Below are 27,639 nucleotides of genomic sequence, written 5' to 3' on the forward strand. Positions count from 1 at the left end.
TAATATAATATCATGTACTCTCAATTAATGAAAACCTTGTATTTCATCTCTTTTGTTTTGCCATTCACATTATCCACTATAAATTATATGAAGCTGTCTATGTCCAATTAACTCTCGGATACGCTTGCATGGTCTGACATTATCCCATATCTATACGTTTAGCATAAAAGGATTAATAATGGTAGCTTTCAACAAGACAGTGATTTTGATTTTGTCATGTAATCAAAATCTTCGGTTTTCGTTTAATTCTGCGAATAGAAAAATCATACTCAAAATTCAATTCCTTTATTAGTGATTATATTTGAAGTCTGGCTTGTTTTTGTTTTATTTTAATCACATTTTACATTATAAAATTCGTTTTCACAAAATTTATTTTGTTTGTAAGAGAATTTATCTTTGAAACGATCTTCCATGTTAAGGTTCTGTCGGGTGAATTTATTATTTGTAACATATTTAAGTTGTAGTTTTTCAAAGGTATTGTATTTATCAAAACAGTAAAAATATTAAATCGATTGATCTTATAACAGTTTTATCCATTTTAAATGGAATTCAGAAAGACTAGTACTTGATTCATGAATTGTTGATCTGCCAGTTAAAGTATATTTATCAAAATAGGTGTCAAAATTCAGTCAATGATCTTAGAATAAGCTGTTTTGTTTTTGTTGGTGTGTATGTATATGTTTAAAAATATTTTTATCATCAAGGTTACCCGGAAGAAAAATAATCAGTGGTCTCATCTACGTTTTCTATATCTTGTAACAGTTTATTCATTTCTTTCTAAGTCATTCAAAGTCTGTGTGATCCCGTTTAAATAGTGCGTGACAACCTTCTTTCAAACAATTCTACCTCTATAATTAATTTAACAATGTATGTGGATGTAAGGACTTCTTGTATTGCATTAGCTATTGTTTTCCTTATCTTTTGTTATCATATTATCATTTACTTCAGAAAGACCTTTTCAGATTTCTGAAATATTTGCTATCTAAAGCTTCCGGAACAGAATTCTAGTGCTGAACTCAGCTCATCATAAACAAAGCAGTGACTATGACCTGCTAATTCAAGCAGGATGCACTAAAACTAAAGATAAAAATTCAACATTAGAGAAATTTTAGACTGTAGTTTTAAATAAGAAAATTCGAAGTATTTCAAGATTCAATGCAAATAAGTTTTGCCGTTAAGAATGAAATTTATTTTTTAAAATGGGTAAAATTTTTCGTTTGAAATCAACAGCAATCTAATATTGAAATTAAAACAAATTTTGCTGTTCAGACTTATTCGAAATTTAATTGGTGTACTTCTGCTAGCTCTTAAACTTTGCTAATGATTTACAAAGCATCTTATACTTCTGGTGAGATTTGTAAGTTGCATAAAATTTTTTGAAATCTATAATTAATTTTAACTTTAGTGTCAAAGGTATAGTTAAGATCATTTTTCCTATTGTTGGCAAAAATATATGGAAATATGCAAAACAATTCATGCAGATAAAAAGAAATTTAATTCTTCTAATTGAATGGAAAAGCATCGCCTTGAAATGTCAGATTTCGCAAGATAAACTATAACTGCATGAAATATAACAAGATTTTCGTAAGAAATAATTGCCGCCTTTCCAAAAAATAATGAATGGAAATTATTGTGGAGAGTTAACACCCACTGGGAAAATCCATGTTTCTGAAAAGCTGCAGCTGTAAAATGTAAACTATTTTTTTAATTTAAATGTTTATGCGACAAGCTCTAATTTACTCTTAGTTATGCTTCGAGCAAAATACAAGCTTATATGTACTGATTTGAGGACTTAATGATTCAATAATATGAATATTTTACCGTCATTTGTCTTAAACCAAACTTCGACTAAGAGAAGAGAAATTAAGCGGAGTATTAACATTTTACGATTGTTGCAATCAATTTACTGTCGACCTTTATTTATTCATTTTGTCAAGTAGCTAGCTATATAGCATTCATAATGGTAAATACGTATCTTATTTCAGCTTCGGAAAACACACACATAATTAATTTCGTTATTATTTTAATGGATTTTGAATGAAGGAAAAAGATAATTTTCTTATTCTGAAAGTTAGTGGGAAATTCTTGATCCATTTTCATATTAGTTTTATTCTTGAAGCATTGTCAAATTTTTTCATCTATTCCCGAAACGATATTTTATTGAATAATTTACTATCAGAAAATTAACTTCAGTCAAAATGGTTTCTTGCAAAACTTAAGCATCTTTCCACTTCTTTCTGTTCTATCTGTTTCTGTTATTACTGGTTAAATAGCGTAGTCAATTAATCCACGACGAAATTTCTTCTTCAAATTTTACTATGAAGCTTTTTCTTAAGGGTAATGCGATTCATACCGAATTCACAGAAGTTATTCTAGAATTCATAGTTGCTTGATCATTGAATGTATTCTTATTCTGGCAAAATTATAATCATTCTTTTACGGGCTCCAATTAGCCTAATGCACATTAACTATTTAAAGCAATTAAAGAATATATTTAAGGAATATATTAATTCTTATTTAAAGAGTTCGGGATTTATACTGAAGCAGAAAAACTGCGCTAATTACTGTGTGCATAAACTTCAGTTTTTTTTTTTTTTTTTTTTTTTCTTTTTCAGTCTGCTATGGAAGCATGGTCCAGTACAGAAACACTGAAGGATATAGTGTTTCACTACAAACTAAACAGAACATAAGCTTACAACCTTTATGTGAGCTTTAAGAAGAAATATTTTCTCATATAGAAGTTAACATGTTTAGTTGCGATTAGATAAGATGTTCAGTTGCGATAAACTGCAGTGCGAGCATAGGTATGTTATATTATTTTGAGCTATTTGCAAAAAAATCTCAAAGAAAACTTGACAGCGAATCTCAAAACGGATTTTCTGATAGTAACAAAGCAGTAATTCATACTCAATACAGGTAACTCTTTTTTAAATTAGTATCATTAAATTATGTTTCCTGAAAAGAAAATGTAATTTATCTTCTAGAACTTAGTTCACCCTGGACTTTTGTTCGGAATTCGACTGAGGATTGTTTGAGCTGAGGATTGTTTGTTTTGAGGGAAGCTGCAAAACGTAGTTTCATGGTTTTCTTCTTAACCTTTAGGAGGCTTAACACTGAGATAGATTCCTTATGTAATGCTGCCTTAAACCTACTTCTCTTAAGAAACATGCTAGCTTATAAAGTACGTTCTCCTTCCTTTCAGCACTCCTTCCACCTTCCTTGCTTTTGTGTTGTTCCTTTTGCTTTCGTGTTGTTCCTTGCTTTCGTGTTGTTCGTGTTTCGTGTTCGTGTTGTGTTTTCGGTAGTATGCTTGGCACGTGTCGAGAGATCCAAGTTTGAGTCCCCGCGAGGGCATTGCTCATTTTTCAAGTCTCTTGCTTCAAAAAGAAGCGTATCAAAGCATACGCATAAAGTACACTTGTGGCTCTTAAGGAGTTAAAGGTTCCTAAAGATCCTGATAGCGTCTGCACAAAGGACGTTAGCAGATAAATATTTGATTGACTTTATAAAATTCGAACTAATATAGAAAATGAATTGAGTAATCAAAATAGAAAATCACGTAACCTGACACTTTTGAATGAATGTAGTGATAATTGGTTTTGCAGTTTGTAAACAAGATTTATAGTAAAAGATTCCTTTTATTTTTTTTATTTTTTATTTTGAAGCATTAATCACTTAGCAATACTTTTTTGGGGTACATTATTCTTTGTACATCTTCATAAGCGATTCATAATTTTATTAGTGTAATAGTATTAAAAAACGGAGACACCGCATTTCTGCTTCCGTTTTTTCTTTAAAAGACTACAAGAAAACCTTGAAGAGGGACAATCCATTATGCAAACTGATAATCTCCAGGATTATTAATTATTTTGTCTATAACGATCACCTGAACAAAGAGACTAAAACAATCCATTGCAAATTTATAATCACCATAATCAAAAATCGTCTAGCATAAGACGACCATCCACACAAACAGACTAAAATTTTCTGAAGTTACGTTACTAGTCTTACAAATAATTCATTATGTTTTGATTTTGACTAACAGCTTCTTTGGCTTAAATCACATAGGAGGTTGATTTTGACTCTTATCTGAAATTTAAAGAAACTATTTAGGGAATGTAATAAGCAACTGTAATGTATATCTATCATAAATATATATTCTGCTGGCAGAATAAAATGCTGTTGGAAAGCAACGCCAACGGAAGACAACACATATTCATTAAAATTAGTAAAAATATTTATTTACAATAAAAAAAACCATGTAAAATAAGAATAAGTTAATAAATAAATAAACACAACAACACACAAAAATGGCATATTTAGGGAACATAACCCTGATATCAGATCGCAAAATCCTTTTGAATTCTAAAAAATTTGGCAAATGCGCCTGTCTGCATCGAAGCAATTTCGAGGGAAAGAATTTTGGTTAATTTACTTCCGAAATACATTAACTGAATTAAAATAACATGAGCGCCACAACGTTATATAATTGAAAGTGTTCCAGTTTTGGAACAAAATATTTCCTAAATGCTTATAAGCCCTTAAATGAAATAAATACGACTATATTCAAACAGATTCATTCACTAAATTCAAACAGATAACGGGAAAGCTAAGTGGAGAAAGGATTAATATTTGAATATTAAGAATATAGTCAATATAATTCTAAAGGCAATTTTTCTTACCTAAGTCAAAATTCGCTTTTGATCATTTACTTATATACGTGGTGTTCATTACGTGCATCCTACGTGAAAATTGCTCCTAACTTGAGAGAGTTTTAGAAAATTTAAATTAAGCTGTCGTGTAGACACGAACTTCTTAAAAATGTGTTCGACGATAGACAGATGATATGAAATAAAGTTAAAAACGTCCAGTTTTGCGTTGGGTTATAAAAGCCCGTTTTTATATCAGTAGGTTTTCCATTTCGTGCTTTGCCCCTGCGTTCTTTTTCCCTTCGTTCGCTTCATGAAATAGTCCAGAGAGTACAAGCACCTGGGGTACATTTCTCCGCAGTTGCATTGCTGCTCTCCCCGAATTGCAGCTTCTTCATAATATTCAAACACGTACTTGGCTAGTGGAACCACCCTTGGATTTTGGATTTCTCGTCGCATCTCTCTGGAAAGAATCATACAAATTAACATTTAATTTTCCAATAGTTAATAATGTTATACCTAATCGATTCGCACAAATGAAAATATAAAATTATAAAAGAAGAAATAAAAAATGAAAGATGCATATTTTGGCTGCCAGTACCCAACAGCTTGAAAGGATAAAGAAAACTAATAGAAATTTAATCTTTGAAAAATTCAGACAGATTAGGAAAATTTCTGGAAGTCACATATCTGAATGCAGAAAGATGTCTCTTATTATAATAATTTGGGCACTATGCAAACTTATATATGTGGTAATAAATACCGTGATTATATATTACATGTATAGCATAGATGCGTACAGTTAAAAAACTATCAAAGCTGCAATCTATTTTTCTCATCAGCTGCAATTCACCCTTTTCAAAGCTGACAAACCACCAGCAACTGAAAAGTAAAACCATTGTATGATATGGTTATGACAGAAGCTCAAATTCCGGGGAAAGATCTGGCTGCACGGTTTTTGTAGTTTTTACTTGCAAATAATATAAATAAGATTCAAACTTCTTTAAAAATCCTCTGTATCTTTTAATCCTTCTTCCTTTTAATCTTTTTCTTTTTCGTCGTTCAGACGATCACCAGACGTTTGGAGCCTTTCCTCTCAGTAATAAAAACACTTCAAACTTTTCATCTGCCTAAATTCATTTTGGAATAATGATACTATAGTTTGCCCCGTCTTATCCTGCACTAGAATTTTACCGGTTTTTCTTTATAATCCCCTAATTATAATTTTTTTCGTTCATTATTTGAAAAAAGCATAAGGATTTAATTTTCAGAGTCTTTTTTCAGTTGATGAGGAGCGAATTTCTTCTATTCCTTCATTGCTTCATCAACTGCAATTTTCAATTTCATATTCTTTAATTTCATTCCAAATATTTCTTTACCTTGGGAAATAACCTTTTAAACTGTCAGAAATCAGATTTTTACTTTAATATCCTCTTTCATTGCAAATTTCGAATTCCCAGCTGCATAACTTTGAAACAATATTCAGATCATATTGTATGTATATACAGAACTAAATAATGATATAGTTATTATTTAGTTCTAATTAGGGGACATTGGATTATATAAAGTCTAAAAATTAGGGGAAGCTGGATTATATAAAAGTATACTCCAATGTCCCCTAATTTTTAGACTCTGGCAATCAACTTGACTGCAAATTAAAATGACGTAATTTGCGGTTTTCAAAAATAGATATATTATTTGAAAAAAAAAACTGACAGAATTTTTAAGTTAACATGTACAATAAAAGATAACTTAAATAAATTGTAAAGAATTGGATTATAATTAGTTAATTAAGGACATACTTCAATGTTTGGCAAAAGAAAACATTGCGCGGGTATTTCATTGACCTCAAGTTGCCAAAAGAAAAATTTTCTCAGTGTGCGGCAAATCCTGAAGGAAAATTTACCTTTGGTGGCGAAAAACTTTTTATTTCCTTTATATGATTTAGAAGTTAATTTGAACTTAATTGCTTTTTTTTAATTTGCCTCTCTCAAAATTACATTACAATTCAAATAAATGCAGATTGCAGTTTTGTCGAAAACTTGATGTTTTCGATAAGACAAAAATTATTGGAAATAAAGAAATGCACGAAAAACCTGCAAATGCTTTTTCTTGTGCAGTGGTACATGAACATTAATGAAATTATCTACTAAATCGATGTATATAAAATTGAATCTACACAAATGTAACTATAGTTGGCAAAGCAACTCTGGTTTGGAGATATTAAAAATTTTTTTAATCTTGCCATATTTCATTAGAAAGCTTACCATTGGTGATAAAAAGCGCCCTATTTAATATATCCCTCTCTTTTTAATGTATATTATATCAGTAGCTAATGTTTTTACTTTTGTGTTATACCTAGATGTTTCATACATGTTTGTAACCACGAAAGTTCAAGACTGGAAAACCTTTTTTGTTTCACAGCAGATTAAGAAAACGTCACACATGAAATCATAATATCGATTGATTTCTCATAGCAATTTCATTATTGGTGACAACCGTAATCTCCGCTATAGTTCGCCATTATATTATTCACCATTACATCTCGTAAAAAAATCAGTCTTTTTATTTTTTATGTACGTTTCATTGCGCTAAGGGAAGTGTTTTTCTAAAGTTTTAGAAGTTAATGAAAACTGGAAATCAGCGAAGTAATTACACAAAACTCATGAGGAGTTATTTCAGTAACATCAAACAGCCTCCTTTTTTAAAGCAATATCTTTCAAATGACGCAGTTTTACTTGTAAATAAAAAAACAAATTATTCTTATATCAAAGCATAATCATATATTAATAATCATAAACAATAATAATAAATTAACGAAGAAAAGTATCTCGCAGTGACGCGATGCTTTTATGCCACTTTATTCCCTTTATATACTGCTCCTTAACATTTCAAACTCTCTGAATAGTTCAACGGCCATAAAGGCCCAGCCATTAAAATCCCATATTCGCCGGCCAAGGACAAAAGGAATTCCTTTTCTCTTTACATTACGAGTCCCGAACCATCTAGTGGGAGACTAATTTCTTCTTTCTGCAGCAGATTTTGTAACTGATGTTTATCAAATTACATTAAATTTCTAAGCAGTTAGTCTCTAAATAAGGGAATCCTAAGAAGATTTGACAAGTTAAGAAAAAGCCTATTAAGAAAGCAAAAAAGGCATGTCTCCAGTTAAACACCGACAGACATGAGGACAATTAAAGTTTCAGGAGTAAAATCAAAATGTTTTCCCCATTTTCCCCTTTGTTTAAGTTTTTAGGAGCAAATTTAGTCCTTATAATGTGATCATAAAGTTGCTGAGAATCACTTATTTTCCATTTCATATATAAGCAGTTCAAAAAGTGTCCATATTTTATCTCTTAAACATTGATTTTTAAACACGTAGCTCTAAAGTTTCTCGGCGTGGCGTAGAGAATTTTATGAAAACAATCATAGGACTAAGGTTGAGATAGCTTTATAAAATTTAAATCTATTTTTGATACACCTTGTCCATATATGTGATCTGTGTTTTAAAAACCATTTGTCGTAGACATACAAAAATGTTTCAAATGACAAAAATATTTATATCATGGTCTTCAGTTTAAAAATTCAATTTTCAAAACGTTTTTTGATCTAATTTTTATACGTTCTCTTAGTCTATGTGTTTATATTTAGTAAAAGCTTATACTCTATAGAGATTTATTTAATTTACTAAACAATTATTTTATGTTTAAGGAGCTTTCCTATTGCTCACACATTCTTGCCAGAATGCAAACTGACTAACGCACGTGAATTCAAATGGGGTATAAAGAAGTTAGTATTTAAGGGAAGATTTTTGGAAGGTGGGCTGAATGAAGGCCACGTCAACTCTTGATTCTCTAGGGATTAGAATTCTGTGGGTTTGAGCTAATCTTGCCATTAACCTTGCTTACGCCGACTTTAGAGTCAGAGCTAGCTTGCGCCATAATTAACCCGTGAAGCCATTAGGCTATACTTATCTTCATTACTTTTAAGTTGTTCCTTACCTTTTAAGCTAAGCCAAAGGTGTTGGCTTTTGTAAGCACAAGTTGATGCCGTCTATGAACTTTGAGTTAATAAAGGGTTCTTTACATCCTTCTCCTGACTTTGTAGTACTTACCCGGTGATAATTCACCAAACAGCTTTCATTGTCGAATACATTTTATGATCCCATGCAAAAAGGACATTATAACCCATTCAAAAAAAATAAAATCTAGATAGTTTGACTGAATTAAAATTGACCGAGATTTTTAATATTCAACTTCCCTCCTAATTTTCCTTCCCCTACAGCCACTACGCCATCGTTCTTTGGCTTTCCTTGGGGGTTCAGTTAAAAAATTATTCATTTTTTATTCCCAATATTGCAGCAAACACGTTAAAATAGAAATAATTTTACTCAAAGCATTTGTAAAAATCAATCTTCATGCAGAAGAGACCTTGGGTTACGGCAATTTTTTAATTGTAATATTAGTTATATTTAGGCAACTAGTTTCTTTCTTGCTCGGAGCAACAAACGCTCATGCTGCCATCTGGAGAAAGAATATAAAAGTTGCAAGTGCGTGTTCTATACAATAATTACACTTGTCATATATCATAATAATACACTTTAAATGAAATTTTGTAATAAATGAAATGTAATAATGAAATTTGTAATAATGAAATTTTGTAATTTTTAGAAATCAAATAAATTAAAAATTTCTCACCCAACAAGCTTAATGAAATTTCTCTCAAAAAGTCCTGAGCTAATTTCATTCGCACTTTTTCTGTGGATCTCACAAGTTGCTCTTAGTTGACATTGAGGCTCAGTAATTCCGTATTTTTCCAAAGCAACTTCAACAGATATTAAAAGATTCAACAGCTGCTGAGCGTATGCCAAATCTCGTTTACCTCGATGATGACGATTTAAGACTCGACCCGGGTCGTCTTTAACTTGAGGTCTTTTAGCTTTCAAAAATGGCAGTAAGAAACCAACAGCTTTATAGACTGGAATGCCGGCCAGTCCATACATAATAACGTCAACAAAGCTGAGGGTCTTCGATTGTCTGTGCATTGCCTTTAACTGTTTTGGTATGCTTTCGCTAAATAATGCATGAGAATTTATGATTTCATTTGGAATTTGGTCACCAGATGCCGCCACTATTAAGCAAAGAAGCCATGCAGCGATGAAAAGTGAAGACAGATGTAGAAATGCCATTTTTTTTTTCAACCTGAAAAAAAAAAAAAAAAAAAAAAGTAGATATATATAATAAATGACTCTTAAGTATAACAATAATAACATGTCCTGACACTTTTCTGTTAAAGCCATATCACTTGACGCATTGTTTGCTTGTTTGGGGTGGGGATATTTTCTACTAATTAATTATCTTGATAACAATCCCCGTTTTTCGTCTAATAATTTTTTTTAATTGCAGTGGGATTTGCCAAGATTTCTACTTCGGATTTGCTAAGAGGTGAAGAAGCGACTACAATATTCCTCCAAGAGAGACATGTTCTTCACAAAGAAAGGCTGTATTCGAATACCCACTTCATGAAATTAAAATATAACTCAAAGTTGAGGTGGTTATGTGAGTTTACTCATGTCTAGAAGAATGCAATCTGATATCCGAACAAAAAAGCGATTAGTTGGATAATTCACTCCTTTCATCACTGGCGTATGATTCATTTATTTATGTTGTCATCTGCGTTTTTCAAACCAAAGCGCAAACTCTTTGTTATTTCGTCCTAACTTTAAAAAAATTCGGTAGATTCAGGAAAATTGGAGAAACCAATGAAAACTTATTCATAAGAAAGAAAAAAAATTCGTAGGCTGTGTTCTTTCCCAGCAATAGTTTTCGAGAATTTTGTCGCGGGTAGTGAATGTTCTTTAATGTCTTTCCCGATTGTTACTTTTTGTCTAGTAACGACTCAGAGATATAGGGAAAGAAATAAGACAAAATGCGCCAATATGGGTGCCGAATATGCATGCTGTGGCTTTAATGGAAAAGTACCATCTGTTAAAGAACTGAATGCACAAAATGCATATTTTTTAAGAAATTTGCTGTTCGTTTTCTCTCATTTATTTACTACTAGCAGCTACGCGGCCAGCCTTCGTCTGGCTTTTAAGTGTATCGAAAAAAATGCCTGAAGGGAACACCAAACGTTACATTTAAAAACTGCGCAGAATTTTTATCTGCAGAACAACATCAGAAAAAAACAAAAATTTAAAAAAAAAATGTATTAAATATAGAAAAATTAGAATGAAATAGGCAATATCACTTAATACAAATATTAATTATCCTAATAAATAAATTAACCAACTTCTCTTTGCCTTCTCTCAACAAACGTCCAGTATCCAAGAGAATCATTAAATTTAAAAACTGTACAGAATTATCGCCCTTATTTTTCCAAGTAGCAACAGTGCTGATTTTCAAAAGTCAGCAGTCCAGTATAATACTGAATGAAAAACTGTTACAAAATCACATTTCTAAAAGAATGAAACTATTCAAAATGATGCGATAAAATCGAAAAGATAAAATTAAAAAAATCTGACTTGAATTTTGAAAATATCGCTTCGAGATACTCTGGCTCTTGTCTAGATGCACCTATATACCGAATTTCGTAGCCCTGGGTCTATTAGCTTACGCGCAGCACGAACGAAAGACACACAGAATCTTTCTTTTATTATATGTAGAGATTACGTTTTGGCATTTTGCGTTAGTTCACTATAAATGTTGGTTCACGTTACAAATTGTTGCTATCAAATATTAGAGCTCTGTAATATATTTAAAGAAATTAAATAATGAAGAATCTGCATAAATGTATGTATATTTATCGCATTGTGATAAAACAACGGTATCTAGAGCCATCCAATTTTGAATAACGTAATTCTTCACCGAATATGGGCAACTGGAAGCCTTAATTTGGAATTTGTTTTATTATTGATTTCATATTTTGTAACACTTTAACGAATTTTTAATTAACAAACTCAACGATTTCAAATCGGGCAATGGCAACACTGTACGAAAACAAAAAAACATTTTTATTTCCAGCGCGCCAGACTGTGTATCGGAAGTTCTAAAAATATGCTCATTTTAAAATTATTTTTCGACATTGCTGTTGAGTTGAATTTTATGGTTTAAGTGCGAAGAACATGCATGATGTTTAGAAAATAAAGGTGTACACAAAACTTTTAAAAAGGCCCCTTTGGGCGTAATGTAAAATCTGAATGCTTTCAGAGCTTTTTTTTTTTTTTTTTATTTTAATTTTATTTTTTTACATGAATTCAGAGTAATTGTTACTTCTTAAAATGTCACTGAATTTTATACAGGATTATTTCTTTAAAATTATTTAACAATTTTTCTTTATAATTCCTTCCTTCTTTTCTTTGGCAGTTGAAATAATTGAAAACTTTATCACGAAACAAGTAATGAAAATTCAGCATTTGAATACAATGAAGCCAACATATAGATCGAAAATTTTAAGTAAATGACAAACAAGAAATGATGCAGCAAATATTGGCATAACCCTTTCGCTCACAGTTAAAGCTGGACACGGCATGAACTCTTGCAGTCTGTTACAATATAGGCCCATATCCTGAAGTAAATTTTATAATTTAAAGCCTTTGTGTTTAGGATATTTCCTGTTTGTGCTGAATATAAATAAAAAATGAGGATATTATTTTTAACATATGTTTTGTCGAATTATTATTTTGGTTATTTTCGTTCACAACTGCTTACTTCGTTTTAATTACAGCATATTTCATCAGTTTTGAGGATAAAAATGATAAATTCTTCCAAATGTCTCTTACAGAGTTATGCAAAATTTTATTAAATGTTTTCAACCTCCAACAAAATCTATCGCAAAATGCCATAATAAATGGAAATAGCTGAAAATAATTATATCAATGTATACTAAGATATGCGAATGAAATTTTGGGACACGTTTTAAAAATAAAACAAGTTATTAAAACAAGTTTTGTGAAAATTTTTGAATTTTTCTGGTAATTATTTATTAAAGTGTCAGTTATGCTTTTTATAATTTCATGGATCTTGCAGATTATCCAGGAGTTATCCAAGAGTTTGCCTTCAATAACCTAAAAAAAAAGAAAGAAAAGAAATTCTGCCGTCCTAAAAAAAAGCATTTTATTACAAAAATAAATAAATATGAAAAATTTCTGCAGAAAAAATATTATTAAATTTGTTTTCATGCAAATCAGAAAAAAATCTTTAGCCAAACCATTAGTTTCGAAGCAATTTTTAATTTCATATACTATTTTTTGGTGAAGTTTAGTTTATACTTAAATTATAGGCATAAGAAAGATAGTTTGGTTTATGTAAGCTCATATATCTCTAGAATACCTGGGCGTATTTAAAATAAACTCTATTTCTTATACTTTTAATACAAAAATGTGAAAGTAGTACAAAAGTTTGATATTTTATTTACCTGTTAAATAATCCTATATAATTTATTGCGTCTTTTTGTTTTTACTTTGTTCTATTTCAATTCGAATGAAATAAATTTCCTGCAAACTCCTTTTAAATCATTTTCATGTTAAATGAAACCATTTTATAACGTTTTCCCATTCAGTATCAATTTTCCTTGCTTTTTTTTTTTTTTTTTTTTTTCCTTTGAGAACATACAGACTCCCCGTGCACCACATATGTACAACACGGGGCTTACAGAAGTAAGTTGACTAGAACATTAAAGGTTACATGTATAAATAAACATTGAAAATTACATGCATAAATAAAGCGAACAAAAGCAGAGAACAGCAGTCTGGACTTCACGAAAACAGATAAGTTCACTGGCCAAGTCACTCCGAACATTTTCAAATCGTTCTGTAAGCATAATCTAGGGCCATCAAATGTAGGGCACGAGAAAATCAAATGTTCCACATCCTGAGGACCTCTTTTTGAACATTCACATAAATTGTTTGATCGTAGATTAAAACGAAACAGATAACTTGCAAATTTACCGTGACCAGATAAAAACTGAGACACTTTAAAATTTAACGAGAGGAAAGACTCGGAGTTCAGTCTATGGTAAATAGAAGGAAGGAACGTTTTGGTGACTTCAGCATTACAAGATGAAATGTATTCCTCATTCCACATAGCTAAAAGCTTTTTATAATGAAAGGACTTCCAATAACTCTTTGGAATGCTAATGTTGATATCAATGGGTAAATTTAAGGCATCTTTAGCTAAGAAATCAGCTCTTTCATTTCCGTAGAAACCATGATGAGCACGCACATAAGCAAAGCAGATATCAATACCTCTAATTCTAAGTGAGCTAACAGTTACTAGGGTTTCGATAACTAATTTATCGCAGCTGGTAATACTGTTCAAAAGTTGAAAAGAAGAAAGAGAATCATAACAAATAAGGTACTTGAGGATGTAGTCCCATGATCTTGGATCCATTTGACGGCAAGATAAATGCACAGAAGTTCTGCTTGAAAAACTGTACATTCATTCCGTATACGGTGTCTAAGAAAACAAATCTCGGAATGGCCTTCAAAAAGAACAAATGCAAGGCCAACCTTGTTGTTCATCTTGCTGCCATCTGTAAAGAAAACCATATGAAAACTTATTTCAGCAGTCTCTTTATAATCGCAGAAATTTATGGGTTCTAAAGAAGCGGGATGAGGAAGATCAGTGAAGGGGACAATTCCATTAATACAGTTTTCCGAAGCATGAGTTGCCAATGACTCAAAAATATTATTCTTATATGCAATTTCAAAATCAATAGGCGGAACTCCTGCAAGAAGAAAAGTAGCCTCATAGCTTAAGGTTCTATAACCACTAATAATACGAAGAAGAATTCTCCATTGAATCTTTCTTAAATTTCTTTTGTTAATCTTCTTGGCAAGAACATGTCCCCAAGCACGACAGCCGTATGAAATGAAAGGTACAATACACTGCTTATACATGAGTTTCTCAACATCGTAGCTTACTCCAAAAGTATTTTTGGCAATTCGGTGAAAGCTATTAATAATTTTTTCACATTTAGCAGAAAGGAATTCAATGTGCTTTTTCCATGTTAATTTTTGGTCAAGAATGACACCAAGATATTTAACATTTTCTACAAATTCCAACGGAGAATTATCCAGCATCAAAGAAGCAATATTTTGTTCATCAAACGTACTGGGAACAAGCATAGCTTTACTTTTTGAAGGATTGAAAGTGAGTTTATGAGAAATCGCCCAACTGGAGACAAAATCTAGAACTTCTTGTGCTCTCAAAAGAATGTTATTCAAAATCCTTCCTTGGAAAATTAATAGTAAGTCGTCTGCAAACGCAATTTTTAAACAACCGTCGAGATGACTTAAAAGATCATTTATGATTATGTTCCAAAGAGTAGGTCCGGATACAGAGCCTTGAGGAAAGCCTTTTTCTAGAGAATAAACCTTAGCTTCGTTCCCAAGCTGAAGCTCAGCAGTCCTCTCGTTCAAGAAGCTTTTAAGAAGGTTATAGATATTATGTGGCATACCAGCATCTTTTAAAATTTTTAAAATAGATGGCCACAAAGCATTATCAAAAGCTCCTTTGAAATCCAGGAAAATAAGGAGTGTAGTAAACTTCATTTTCTTTGCAAGATATTACAAAGGCGAATAATGGCGTCTTCAGCGGACTTCCGAGGAGTAAATCCGAACTGAGAATCATTATAAAAGCATTTTTGTCTCAAATACCAATTTATTCTGTTAATGAAGAGAGTTCCAAGACATTTTCCCAAAGTAGGCAAAAGACTAATGCATCTAATATTATCAAGATAAGGGGTTCTTGTATCTAACGTTTTAGGAATCAAAGCAACCCGAGCTCTCTTCCATAATGCTGGAAAAACTGCTAATTGTAAACAAAGGTTGAAATTTTCCTTGCTTTGAAACTAGCAAATTAGAGAACTATTTTGACATACAAAAGCAGCACTTTAATGATGTTATAATATAAAATAAAATGATGAATTGTGTGGCAATGCTAGTAGATTTTTATTTTGCGATTTAAATGCTTAATATATGAATAGTGAAACATAATTTCAGAATATTTCACCACAATTATATCTTTATTAAAAATGAGCAAAGAACCTCTTCTTAGAGAGATTGAAATGGAACTGGGCAAAGCATGTTAAGATTATTGGCTTAAAGAAGGATGCCTTTGTGGAGTACTTTATAAGGGAAACTGGTGCATAGTAACGTTGCTCATAACCTCGCTTGCAAATAACTCGTTTGTTGGGATTTGAAAGGGTTCTAACTTCCAGTATTCGCAGTCTTGTTGCTGGGCCTTCTTAGACAGGTATGTTTTTCATAAGTATTCGCAAAAAAAAAAAAAAAAAAAAAAAAAAAAAAAAAAAAAAAAAAAAAATGTTTTTTAAAATGACTAAAGATATGTAATGTTTGCTGATATTCAAATAATGTTTCTTAAGTATATTAAATCAAAATATATGGAATAAAAGAAATTGAATTTTATTAAGTTTGTTAAATTTTTAAGTTAATAATTTATTTTGATGCAAAATGCTGATAATCTCTTTTTCAATTTCAAGTGTATCTCATGCATAATAATAAGCGTTTGCACTGATACTTTAAAAAACATTGCGCAATATATTTAAAAAAATTATTCTTAATTTACTTCTGGAACAAAACATAGCTTGAACAAAGTCCCAAAGTAATACTTATTGAAGATTAGGTAATAAAATATCAGTGTAATAACCGAAATCAGAATTGTCGGAGTTTACCTTACTGAGAGCGATACTTAAGTTGCTTATAGGATGATATTAAGAAAGAAAAGAAAAATTGAGCATCTAACTGATATAATCGGTAAATCTAAGAATCTTTTTGTTCCGTTTCATTGTTCTTTCACAGTTGTAGAAGAAATGTTTTCCCACAATCATTGAACCGTCTATAAAACGATAGTTAATGACCTCATAAAAGATATTAACTTAACAGCACAATATTACCCTTTACTGAAATTATGCTAAGTAGTTTCGGAGTGAGATGCTTTGTCCAATACAGTTGGTTAATAGTTAAGAAACAAGTAGTTGTATGTTTCCTGTATTTAATTCTGTATTTAAAATATCATGTTAGGATGGTATAAGTAAAATGCAAAAAATGCTTTTGGGAAATGCTGTTTTCTTTTATAGAAAGGTATGTTAAATATATTTAATGAAAGCGATAAATTATTCGAGTGGATTAATGAGAACCTCAGTTTTCTTCCTTATGCTTTTCTGCAATTTTATTATTAAAATGTAATTTCTTCGAGTGTGTTATATCAGTTGCTTTTTCATTTTCTCCCACATTCTTTTCTTCTGTAACATAAAGATTTATATTTCAATGCTTTAAACAATTTTCGGTAATCAGTGTGTAAGCATTTTACTCTCAGTTAACAAATAGTTTATTTTTGTTATTTAATGTTTATAATTTTTTTTAACTTCAAATATACAAATACTCAGACATTGTTTAATTCAATCGAGCATTTGTACGCATTTACGATTCTTGAAATAGAATCATTAACATTTTCGTTTGTTTTGAAACCATTAACAGGCTCAGTAGACGTGTGGGTTTCATATTAAATAGTAGCGAAAAGCCACATTTTAAAGATAATACCCATTATCTTTAGTTTAACTTATTAGCATATAACATATTTAGGGTATTTAAACTAAAGTTTTATTACTAATTTTTCAATTCTATTTTATGCAATATGATTTTTGCAAATTATTATTGAGTTACATAATAGCTTAATTCATATAAAAAATTATCGATATACAGTGGATCCTCCCATCGCGAAAATCTCACTTCCCGAACAATTTAGTTCACGAACAAATTATGAAAAGGTAATAAAAAAAATACCTAGGATGACTAACTGTGTCTACTGTTACGAACACTCAAGTCAGTGACATATGATTTTTTTAGACAACCTAGGCCACGTAATTAACACTCAGGCTCTTTGGAAAATGTCATTTTAGTGTTTTCTATTATTTAACCCTCACTAACAAAGCCTAGCAGCAAGTGACTTACAGGGCCATGATTCTGGGATGGAAGAAATTATGGTCAGATTGGATTGCAGGTATTGACTTCCCGAGCACTTATGTCCTTTTTTTGTTATCTATAATATGGTGTATCTATACAAAACCATGGGCGGAGGGGATAAGTTAATAGATGTCCATAAAATGGAGTTCGACAATAAAGAATTACAACTTAAACATAAAAAAGAAAAATGGCCCTAGTTATCTGATTTGTGGTATTTATGCGAATGGGGTATGATACAAAATTTCCACGTAATGATATCAGAAGCACAGGCTAGAGCATAAGCATTTTTAATGATCTTGCCATGTTTATCTCTTGATCTTAACGGGTCTCTGGTATCGTAGTTTAGAAACATTTTGAAACAAAGGCAACAAAAATTTTGAGTTAAACAAAGGCCCAATGAGTCTCAATTAAAGTCGAGGGTCTCTTAGATACAAAGAAAAGATGAAAGAAGGTGCCCCCTAATGTCATCTGATGTTCTTATGGAAGAACTTCCTTTTCTTCCAAACAGTAATATTTTCGTCATCATTTTCCACTTATGCCATCTTCCTTTTACATTCTCCTTTTTACAGATACAATAAAATTAAATTACGTTTTCGCTTGTTTTATCTGTTTAATACAGTATGTATCCGTTTTCCTGTATATGTACTAATTTCAGTCGGTTTTCGACTATGAATTTGTGCTTAAGGTACTGTCGTAAAGCTTAAATGAGAAATCATCTGCGATCTAGGAACGCATTAATCTATTTTACATTACTTCCTATGAGGTAAGTTGTCAGGGTTTACGAGCGGCCTTCAGGAAAGAATTACGTTTGTGAACGGAAGCTTCTCTACACTAAAAGAGTTACTTTAACAAACATAACTATCAGGCAATTGATGTTTTGGTGTCCTCTTCTAGCTCGATGACAACTGCAATGCAGTATTGCAATATTTTTATTAATAATCTTTAGGAAACTTAATGGTTATTATTAATAACATTATTAGTAATATGAACAGAAATTTAAGAATGTATTATTATTTGCACAGCGTTAATAAGCTTTCAAATGCAAGTATAGTCTCATTGGTTGATGATCGTCTTGATATCTAGCACCTTTGTAGAGTCATTCGGCATGCCAAATTGTACAGTACTTCGCCCGGATTCGAACTCCGAATCTTTTTATTGCCAGTCGGACGTGCTTCCAATTACATCACGACGACACACAGTAAGGAAGGGGGAAATCCTTTGAAACATTAATGATAGACACGCTGAAGACCACTGAAATTCTGAAGCATCAGGACTTTTGTAATGTCGAGAAGAGACATTACTGGTGAAGTTAATACTTCTGTAGTGGCAAAGCTGTTGTCTTCCACCTCTTAGCAGGTCTCTGGTATCGGTCTTTAACCCTCTCGTTGCGGGTATCCCGCAATTTCCATGGGCAAAGAAGAAGTGGCAGAATTTGCGCAGCCCGGAATTTCTGAGGGGATGCATTTTTTTCGTCTGTTTAAATGTGCAACCCGCTCTTTTCTCGCTTATGGTTTCATTTCAGCATTTCTGTGATGTTTAATTGTTTATTCAGATCTGGGTTAACAGAAGGCGTAGTATGTCCATATTTCTGTGAAATATACAAGCATTACCCGCTCTTTTCAAAGCTCAAAGATGTCTGTAGTTCAACTCTCATTCCCATAAGACTTACTGCTCGACATTTTACTAACTATATACCCTCAAATCCCATCACGAAAGAGCCTCGTAGATAGTGTGCTATTTGTCGCTCAAAAAAAAAAAAAAAAAAAAAAAAAAAAAAAAAAAAAACTTAAACTGACCAATACATTAGCAAAGAAACGCGAATTAGGAGCAACGATTGAGAGGTAGGATTTTGGAGCTTTGTTTCGAAGTCTATCATACTAAACTTGATTTTTAATAAATGTTTTGTAAGTATTTTGCATATTTTCAGTAGTATATAAGTTTTACCTTTGTATTTCGTAAAGTAAATCATAATTTAACTAAGATTAATTTTCAAAATTTTACTTTTATATGTTTATTCTTCAAAAACCTTTATTTATGATCTAATTCTACATTGAAAAAAACTCTTTTATAAAAATTTTTTGTATATTTTAACTCTAAAATATAGGTAGAATTGAAGTATATAATAAAACAATACGCAATTTTCGAACCTACTTTGAAAAAAATATTACGGAGCGAGAAGTTTAAACTAAAAATTGTGAAGCGAACACACATAAATTTTCTAAGCTTCATGTGGACCTCCGCTACCATTTTCTGTTTTAAGTGTTTGGGTGAAAAAGATAAAAATAATAAGTCCTTTTAAAAATAAATGTATCACTTTTGTTTCATTTAATCTTTTTAAGAAGAAGTGGATTTAGATTCCCAGATAATAAATGAAATTACTGAATACGGAAAGAAAGTAAAGACGATTGTAATGAATATAAAAGTTTAGTTCTCGAACTACAAAACTTTAAAATTAATAGCGTAAATGCTAACTTATGGCCATAATTTCAGGACAGCTAATATATTGCTTACTGAGACAGAAGGAAAAAGTGCATTGAAGTATCCAGGAAGCAAATGCAAAGATGCATTTCTTTTCGTCTTAAAAAAAAAAAAAAAAAAAAAAAAAAAAAAAAAAAAAAAAAAAAACTGTTATTTTTTTTGCACCCGTGTTTCCTAATAATATCAATTAAAAGCTAAACTAAAATAATAAAATTAATAAATTTTTACTAATATTGCAATCGCAGAGTATTTTAAAACGTCAACAAGATTACATATATCTTGAAAGTAGGGCCATAAACACTTATTTTAGATTTCAAAAATGATTCTTTTAGAGTAGACTTTCAATATAAATATTCTGATTTAAAACTTTTATATGGACGAATAAGAAGACAGTTTTAATGAAAAAAAAAAAAAAAACGTTTTCTATAATCCAGCTAGTAAAAAGTATACAAATGCTAAGAAGAGTTGCGTAGAATAGGGTTGCCCAAGTCATAAACCTTAAAAAAATAGTATTAATCGTAGGATTTATGAAAAAATTAATTTATGTGTCGTAACAGTATCTTGTGTTATCGTTGCTGATATTTATTACAATGAAATTCCATACAGTCTACTCTCTTGCATAAAATTACAGTAAGACCCCGCTTAACGCGGGGGATACGTTCCATCAAAGTAGAGCGTAATGCGAAACAGCGCTAAACGAGGCTATCTTTACATGTAAATATTGGGGTTAGGGGAAGATGGCTAGGAAATTGGTTAGGTATTAAATTTAAAAAGTATGGTTTTATTTTTATTAAAAAAAACAAACATTTATTTCTTAAAGCCCAAATTAATACCACATTATTATTTCTTGCAAAAATAAAAACAAAATATAAATAACAAAACGAATATTCTTAAAAAAAAACAAATAAAATTCTCAGTCATATTTAGTTAGCCTTCCGCGTTTTCAGTGTTCTGCCTTTTTGTGACAAAAGCATCTAATGTTGTTTGCCTTTTTCTTTTGCGTTGTTCTCTTAAAAGTTCTTCATAAACGGATAGAGCATCTCTAACACCACGCCTTACTTTTGAGCTCCTGTCAAAATTTGGATCATTTTCAATGAATTGATCCATTATTTCAGTTATGGTAGACAAACTCCTTTTTACAAACGCCATCGAAAGTTCTTTTTGCTCTTCTTCTGAATCACTGCTGTCAACATTTTTGTTTTCTTCTTGTTCAGTTAATCCCTTGAGCTCATCATTAGAAAGACTAGCCGCTGCTTCTTGAATTATTTTTTCGACATCTTCCACATTTACCCCTTCAAAATATGTCTGTACAATACCGCACCAAACAAGAAATACAAGTACACTCTTTCGGATATGTATTTGAAACCTATCGCTGCATAATATTTCGGGGAATCCCCGTATGCTGCGAGCGATTTCGTGGAATCCCCGGGTTGAAATAAAAAAGCGCTAAGCCGAAACAGTGCTAAACGAAACAGCGTTAAGCGGGGTCTTACTGTAATACAATTTACGAACACGAATACGACTTAGTATTCCACGAATTTACGAACACGACTTAGTATTCAAAGTCTTACCACGTAATAGCCTAAGTCATACTACGTTTAAAATTGGACAGTTATAATAAAACTTCCACTTTCTCGATTAATTTACTTACTCAATTAATTACAACAATGATCACGAAGATAATTTTTTATTTTCTGATCAGTTGTAGCATTTAATTCGTGTATCCATTCTTTGCATTTTAAACACTGAATCATATTCTCTTAGCGGGTTTCCTCACAAATATTACGGGGAGACGAACACGACGTGAAACTACATGGTTGGCTAGAGGGGTAACTCGTTTTGCCGGAAGAAGCGCAGTTGGCCTGATATTACGCCTAATACTTAAAAGGTGCGACTTGCGCAAACTTACTCTACGTTGAGCTTTCAAGTTAAAGCCTTTAACATATCTTTCACAGCAGGAAAATAATAACACATTGCATGGAACGCACAGCCTATTTATTGATATGATAAAGTTTCGAATTTTCTATCAGAGGAAGTTTAGTTTTGTACAGCTTCTAGAATTCAAGACCTGGCCATTATTTTTTCACATAAAATTGCTTCAAGTCATTGAATGTTGCCCATTTTGACTATTGAATTACTATAATTCTTAGCATTTTTCTGTTAATAAATGCTAAAAATGCCTTATAACTACTGGAATAAAGTTTAAGAAGTGAATGAACCTACCGAAGACAGCACTTTTCACCGCACGATCACATGCTAAGCGGGGTAGGTATACAAGGGCGCTTTCTGTTCCTTAACACACGCCTGCTTTCGTAGCTCAAAAGTGTCTGGAATTTCCAAGCATGAGTGTAACAACGGTACATCGAAAGAATCGTCATTAGCGGTTTAAATTGGATATGTATACAAATGAGGAGAAGACAGGCATGTATTGTGTTTACGGTAATGGTAATGAAAGGTAAGAAGAAATATTTCACTAAGACAGAATATTTTTTCTCAAGATACATACACTTGGCAGCAGAATACGTTTTCGCTTGCATTACCAGCTGCCACAGAAGATATTCTTCATTACCATCATGCAAAATACAAGTCTGGGAAGAAGGTCAGAATATCGGTTACATTAAAGACAATTCTACGTCAAATAAAATATTATCTTAAAACTAATATGAGAGGCAGTATGTCGTGGCATAGACGTAACATGTACAACGGTATGCCCTAACGATTATCTGCATTACATATGCAGAAAATGTAAGTTTTCGGACCTTTTGATTTATTTTTCTGAACATGTTAAATAGGCTTGTTGGTTTCTACAGAATTCTGCTACAGGACTCGAGCTGCCGGCACATATGCTACTCACTGATGAAGCCATGTTCACTACTGAAGATATATTTAATAACCACAATGAATGTGTATGGGCCAGCGAAAATCCACATGTAATATTGTAGGGTTTTTCTTATTTTGCATAGCAAATTTAATTTAAGTTTTCCTGTTCTCAACTTCTCAAACTTTCCCTCACCTTCTCCCGCCAGGATGTAAATTTAAAGTTAAGTGAAGTGCTATTTAAATGTATGATTATCTCAATTTAATCAGAGCGTGTTTTGCTAGCCTAGCGCACGTTTCGTTGTTATTTCGCGGTCACGCTAGTAAGCCTTTTGGCCTTATCAGTTTAGTATCACGCCGGTTAGATTTCTGTGAGTCGATCTCTAGGAGTAATTTTGAAACGCGTTCTTGCATTCGTTTATTTTTCAGATTTAATTTGTTTTCTAGTCTACGTTTAGTTACCGACGCAAGTGAACGGTGTTTTGTAATGCACGAAGTCCGTGCTTTCTGTTAATTAGTTTGATTTAATAAAGGGTTATTTTGCACCCTTCCTCTGTGCTGGTATTTAATTCACGCCTGTGCGAGAATTCGCCAGGTTCATTGTAGGATCTAAGTTTGTGTGTGTGAACAAGTAGAGATAGATCATACAATATTGCAAAATTTCTAGCAGATATGGTTCTCGGTAAACGTCTGGCCGCGTATCATTCATAACAACTTAGTTGACTCGTATCTTTTGCCAGAATGTCTGGGTGAGAAGATATATATTTTCTATCAACTAGCCTTGGCTGAGTTGACGAAGCATGTAGAATCAGCTGAGCGCCGTGAAATGCGGCTACAGCATGACGGAGAGCTAGTCTGTTTCAGCAGCCGGATAGATAAGTACTTGAAGGCGATATTTTCTAACCAAAGAATTAGCTGAAGTAGACCGCTAGTGAATCTCCTAAGTTCATCTTATCTCCGGATTTCGTTTTATGTAGGCATCTTAAATGCATAACATATGAGAATTCTCTTGATTCCGATGAGAATCTTGGTCATAAGACTTTCAATATTTGCTGCAGATATCAAAGAAATGCTTGAATTTTACAGAATGTACGAGCGTCCTCTGATAACAGAGCAAAGCATATACATTTAATATCTGCAATTTTGCTTTAAATAAGTAATTTCAAATATTTTTTGACGCTTAGGTTTCTACAATTTTGTCTTAAATAAAAATTTCATTGCAAGTACTGTCTGCGCAAGATTCAAGTTATATATTATGTAACATTCAGAAAGAGGACTTCATTTCATCTTTAAAATAATTGCTAATTTTACTTTTGGCTTAATATTAATACGAACTATAAAATACTGTAAATGATAAAAGATTAAAATTCTGTTTTTTTATTAATCTGCAGGCTTTCTCTTTTTTTAATATCGTGAGAAAAGAAATTACTTTTCATTTCGGCATTATAACGCTGAAGTGAAAATTAAATTCCTAACCTTACATTCTTTTCGGAGGGGCAAAAGTTATAAAGTACTTACATTCACTTTAGTATACAAAACATGCATATATTTTTTATTAATAAAATTGTCTTTTATTTTACATCGTAAAATTATTTGTTATTTTCAGCCAGGTTTCTATATGTTGAATTAATGCATATATATCGCGGGTGTTTTCATTAGAGTATAGATATACCTGTATAAAACAACGTTTCAATAGTTTCTTTCCCCTTAACAATAGTTATATCTGATTAACATATTTCCAGTTGCACATCAAAACTGCCGCAAAATTTACCTTCGCACACATTTTAATATGCAGAGTATAATAAATGCTCAGCCATATTGCTTCAGAGATAAAATTAAAGTGTGACGCATAGGCTGTAAAAAATGGCCACTTGTTAAAAAATTTCTAGAACTAGCGTTTGGGTCACGCACGTGGTAATAAGAGTCTTAATACATATATTTACAAATATGTGCAACCATAAGTATTTAAAAACTGTGTCCATATTTCCATAACAAAAGCTCTTCATTAACGACCTTGACAAAATATTCTAATATTTCGACATAGTGGCTGCATGACAAGAAGTTCCTGCCTAATGATAGGGCGTATTGTCGCGGTAAAAGGCGGTTCCACACTTTACAACTTTCAACTTCCATTTAAAAAATGCATCTTCCTTTCCCTCTTATTTTCTGGTTTCATTTTTGGTGAAAGATGTGTTGATTACAGTAATAATAAAATTGATCATTCCAATAATAATAAAATAATTTCCAGCGGAATACAAACTAAATTTAATTTTGTTATAATAAGTTATAAATCAAATCAGCATTGAAAAGTATATCCTTTAAAACTTTTTGCCATTTAATATAATTACAAAATTTTTATTTAAAAAGTAAATTTTTTCAAATTGAAAATAGTCTCCTTATTCTTAAAAATGTATTTTAGAGTTCGAATTTCTATATCGTATTCTTTTAATTTTTCAGTTAGGAAAAACTGGAGCTGGGACGTATCGTGTCATTGTTCTTGGAAAGAACCATCAGTAGTGTGATATCGAACCACGAATGGTCAAGCTGTGAACGGTGTGATAACAAGTAGTATATTCTTCTTTCGATTCTGCACCATTTGCACAAAATGTGGAGTTAAAATGCTGTTTTATAAACTATGATAGTTTTGTAAATGTTCAAAAAATGATTATCTGAACCTAATTCGAATTTAATTTATATCAGCTAGGTATGCTATTAAAAATAATATGAATATTTAAATTATTAAGAAGGTTGAGTTTTTATTAAAAATCAGCCACTTTCTCAAGGAATTAAAGACTGAATAAATTTGAAATCTAAATTGAATTTCTTATACTTTGTGGAATGGCAGCACTTTGAGAAATCAACTATATATGAATCCGGCCCACCAGCGGCCGAGCGGTAAAGTCGCTGAACACTGGTAGTTCGGTCCGAAGTCCAAAGTCCGAACGGGCTGGCTGCATGGGCGTTTTCGTGGTTTTCCCCATGTGTAACGTGTATACGAGCCAGTTTCCCTTAGAAAGTCCTTCACGAAGGCATCCCTCCCGTTAGGCAGATAGCCCTAGTGTACTTTGCCATAACTAAATACACCACATCAATATATGAATCCTTATGGAAGGTGAATTAAACACCTCATGTTAATCGCGGTGAGAATACTTGCCCAGACGATTGGATGATATATAAATGTTTGAATACTGTAATAGTTCAGAAGTTTTGGAAAGACTCCTGTAAGGATGTGTCCAACATTAAAACAGCAATGAAGCATTTGTGCAACATAATTATGTTCAATTTTAATGGCATCAATAAGCAATTTAGGTATGGTTTATGGCTTTTTTCCGTTTATTTAATTAGATTAAATTGCAAAGTCTTTAAGAATAAAAGCTTTTAGTTTGACAATCAGTTATAAAAATACAGGTAAAATAACAGGTGGGAATTAAACGACCTCAATTTACCCACAAATTTTCATACTTTTTAATTGTTTTAAAATATTTCAGATCTCAAATTTTGAAAACTTGAAGTCAAAATTTTGTTCTTTATTTCAAAAATTTCTCAAATTAAAAACACTCCTCAAATAATAATTTTTATATGATCTATTAATAAAACGAAAGATTAATAAAAAATGTTATTGGCTTCATGTAGAGAAACATTTAGAATAACTAACAGTAAAATATTACGAAAGTTCTTTCTGCTTCTGTTATGAATAATTTATTTCATTAGTTAAATTATAGGCTTTTAAATTTTCTTCTTTATTTTATTATTTGAAAAAGTGAATATTTTGTTTTGTTTTGAAGACTTTGCCTATTAAATATTCTATCGCCTACGTGTTTTCCTCCATACATCACAGCTATGCAGGAAAGTTTCCATTAAAGGGAGAATTTAAACTAGAAAGTTCCACAGTGTGTAACCATACATGCATACGATAAAAACATTTCCTCTTAAGATCTGAATGTTTTCTTTTCATCATCTATAATTGATTCTTAAAATATTTTACTTATATCTATTACGAAGAAAGAATGTGCATTGATTCATGTAACAAACATGAAGGTTTATGTGGTTGTATAGTATATAGTTTAAATTAATGTTATTAGGATTGCAACCATTAAATACTTTCCTTTTTTAAATGAAGCCTCTTAAGAAGTGAAATAAAGTAAAAATATATTTCAGAAAAATGCTCTTAAACTTATCTTTTGTAACAGATTTAATTAGTATTTAGTAAAAAAACCCTTTTAAGTTTCAGTTTATTCAAAATATTTTGTTGTTCTCTTAAAACTCTGAATTCGTTAATAATTTAAAAAATGAATATTAATTCTGAATATTAAATGAATATATTCAAAAGAAAGAAAATCGTATTTTATTAAATTTAAGTATTTAATTTTCTAATTAAATCAAAATTAAATTTTAATAAGAAACGTTTTAACTTACCTTTGTACGGCAACAAAGAGGAATCCGTGAATTAAGAAGCTCAGTTTTCTCAGGGAACAGTATTCAGAATATTTCAGTCAACTAAAACAAATGTTTCATTAAAGCAGAGTTAAGAAAGACTTGCAGCTTGCAGTCACAAAAAGAAATTCTTTGACATCAGCCTGTCCGCTTGCACCGTCTAATCTGTCGTCTTTTGAACGGATGCAGCTGATCATAATACAGTTAATGGTTTCAGAAGAACAGCAAGATAAAGGATAGAAACACGTTCCGGCGGCAGGAACTAATGTTCTTCTC

At 31.5% G+C, this 27,639-nt stretch overlaps 1 protein-coding gene across 1 annotated transcript; it reads right to left on the minus strand.

Annotated features, from left to right (window-relative positions):
* Nucleotides 1-4,219: 4,219 nt before the first annotated feature.
* LOC118181029 (uncharacterized) lies at nucleotides 4,220-27,639 on the minus strand. The gene is made up of 3 exons (XM_035350108.2): nucleotides 27,346-27,639; nucleotides 9,347-9,850; nucleotides 4,220-5,112 (listed from the first exon to the last, which is right to left on the minus strand). Exons 2-3 carry the CDS (start codon nucleotides 9,835-9,837, stop codon nucleotides 4,905-4,907), a joined length of 699 nt encoding a protein of 232 aa, XP_035205999.2. The 5' UTR covers nucleotides 9,838-9,850; nucleotides 27,346-27,639; the 3' UTR covers nucleotides 4,220-4,904.

The sequence above is a fragment of the Stegodyphus dumicola genome, chromosome 6 (genome assembly GCF_044657685.1).
Source record: "Stegodyphus dumicola isolate Sdum_Otavi_A_Nest chromosome 6, ASM4465768v1".
NCBI lineage: Eukaryota > Metazoa > Arthropoda > Arachnida > Araneae > Eresidae > Stegodyphus > Stegodyphus dumicola.

Coding starts and splice junctions, on each gene's coding strand:
- LOC118181029 (XM_035350108.2), bottom strand. CDS start 9,837: ATGGCATTTCTACATCTGTCTTCACTTTTCATCGCTGCATGGCTTCTT. Junction 5,113..9,346: donor AATTTCATTAAGCTTGTTGG/GTGAGAAATTTT, acceptor GATTCTTTCCAG/AGAGATGCGACGAGAAATCC.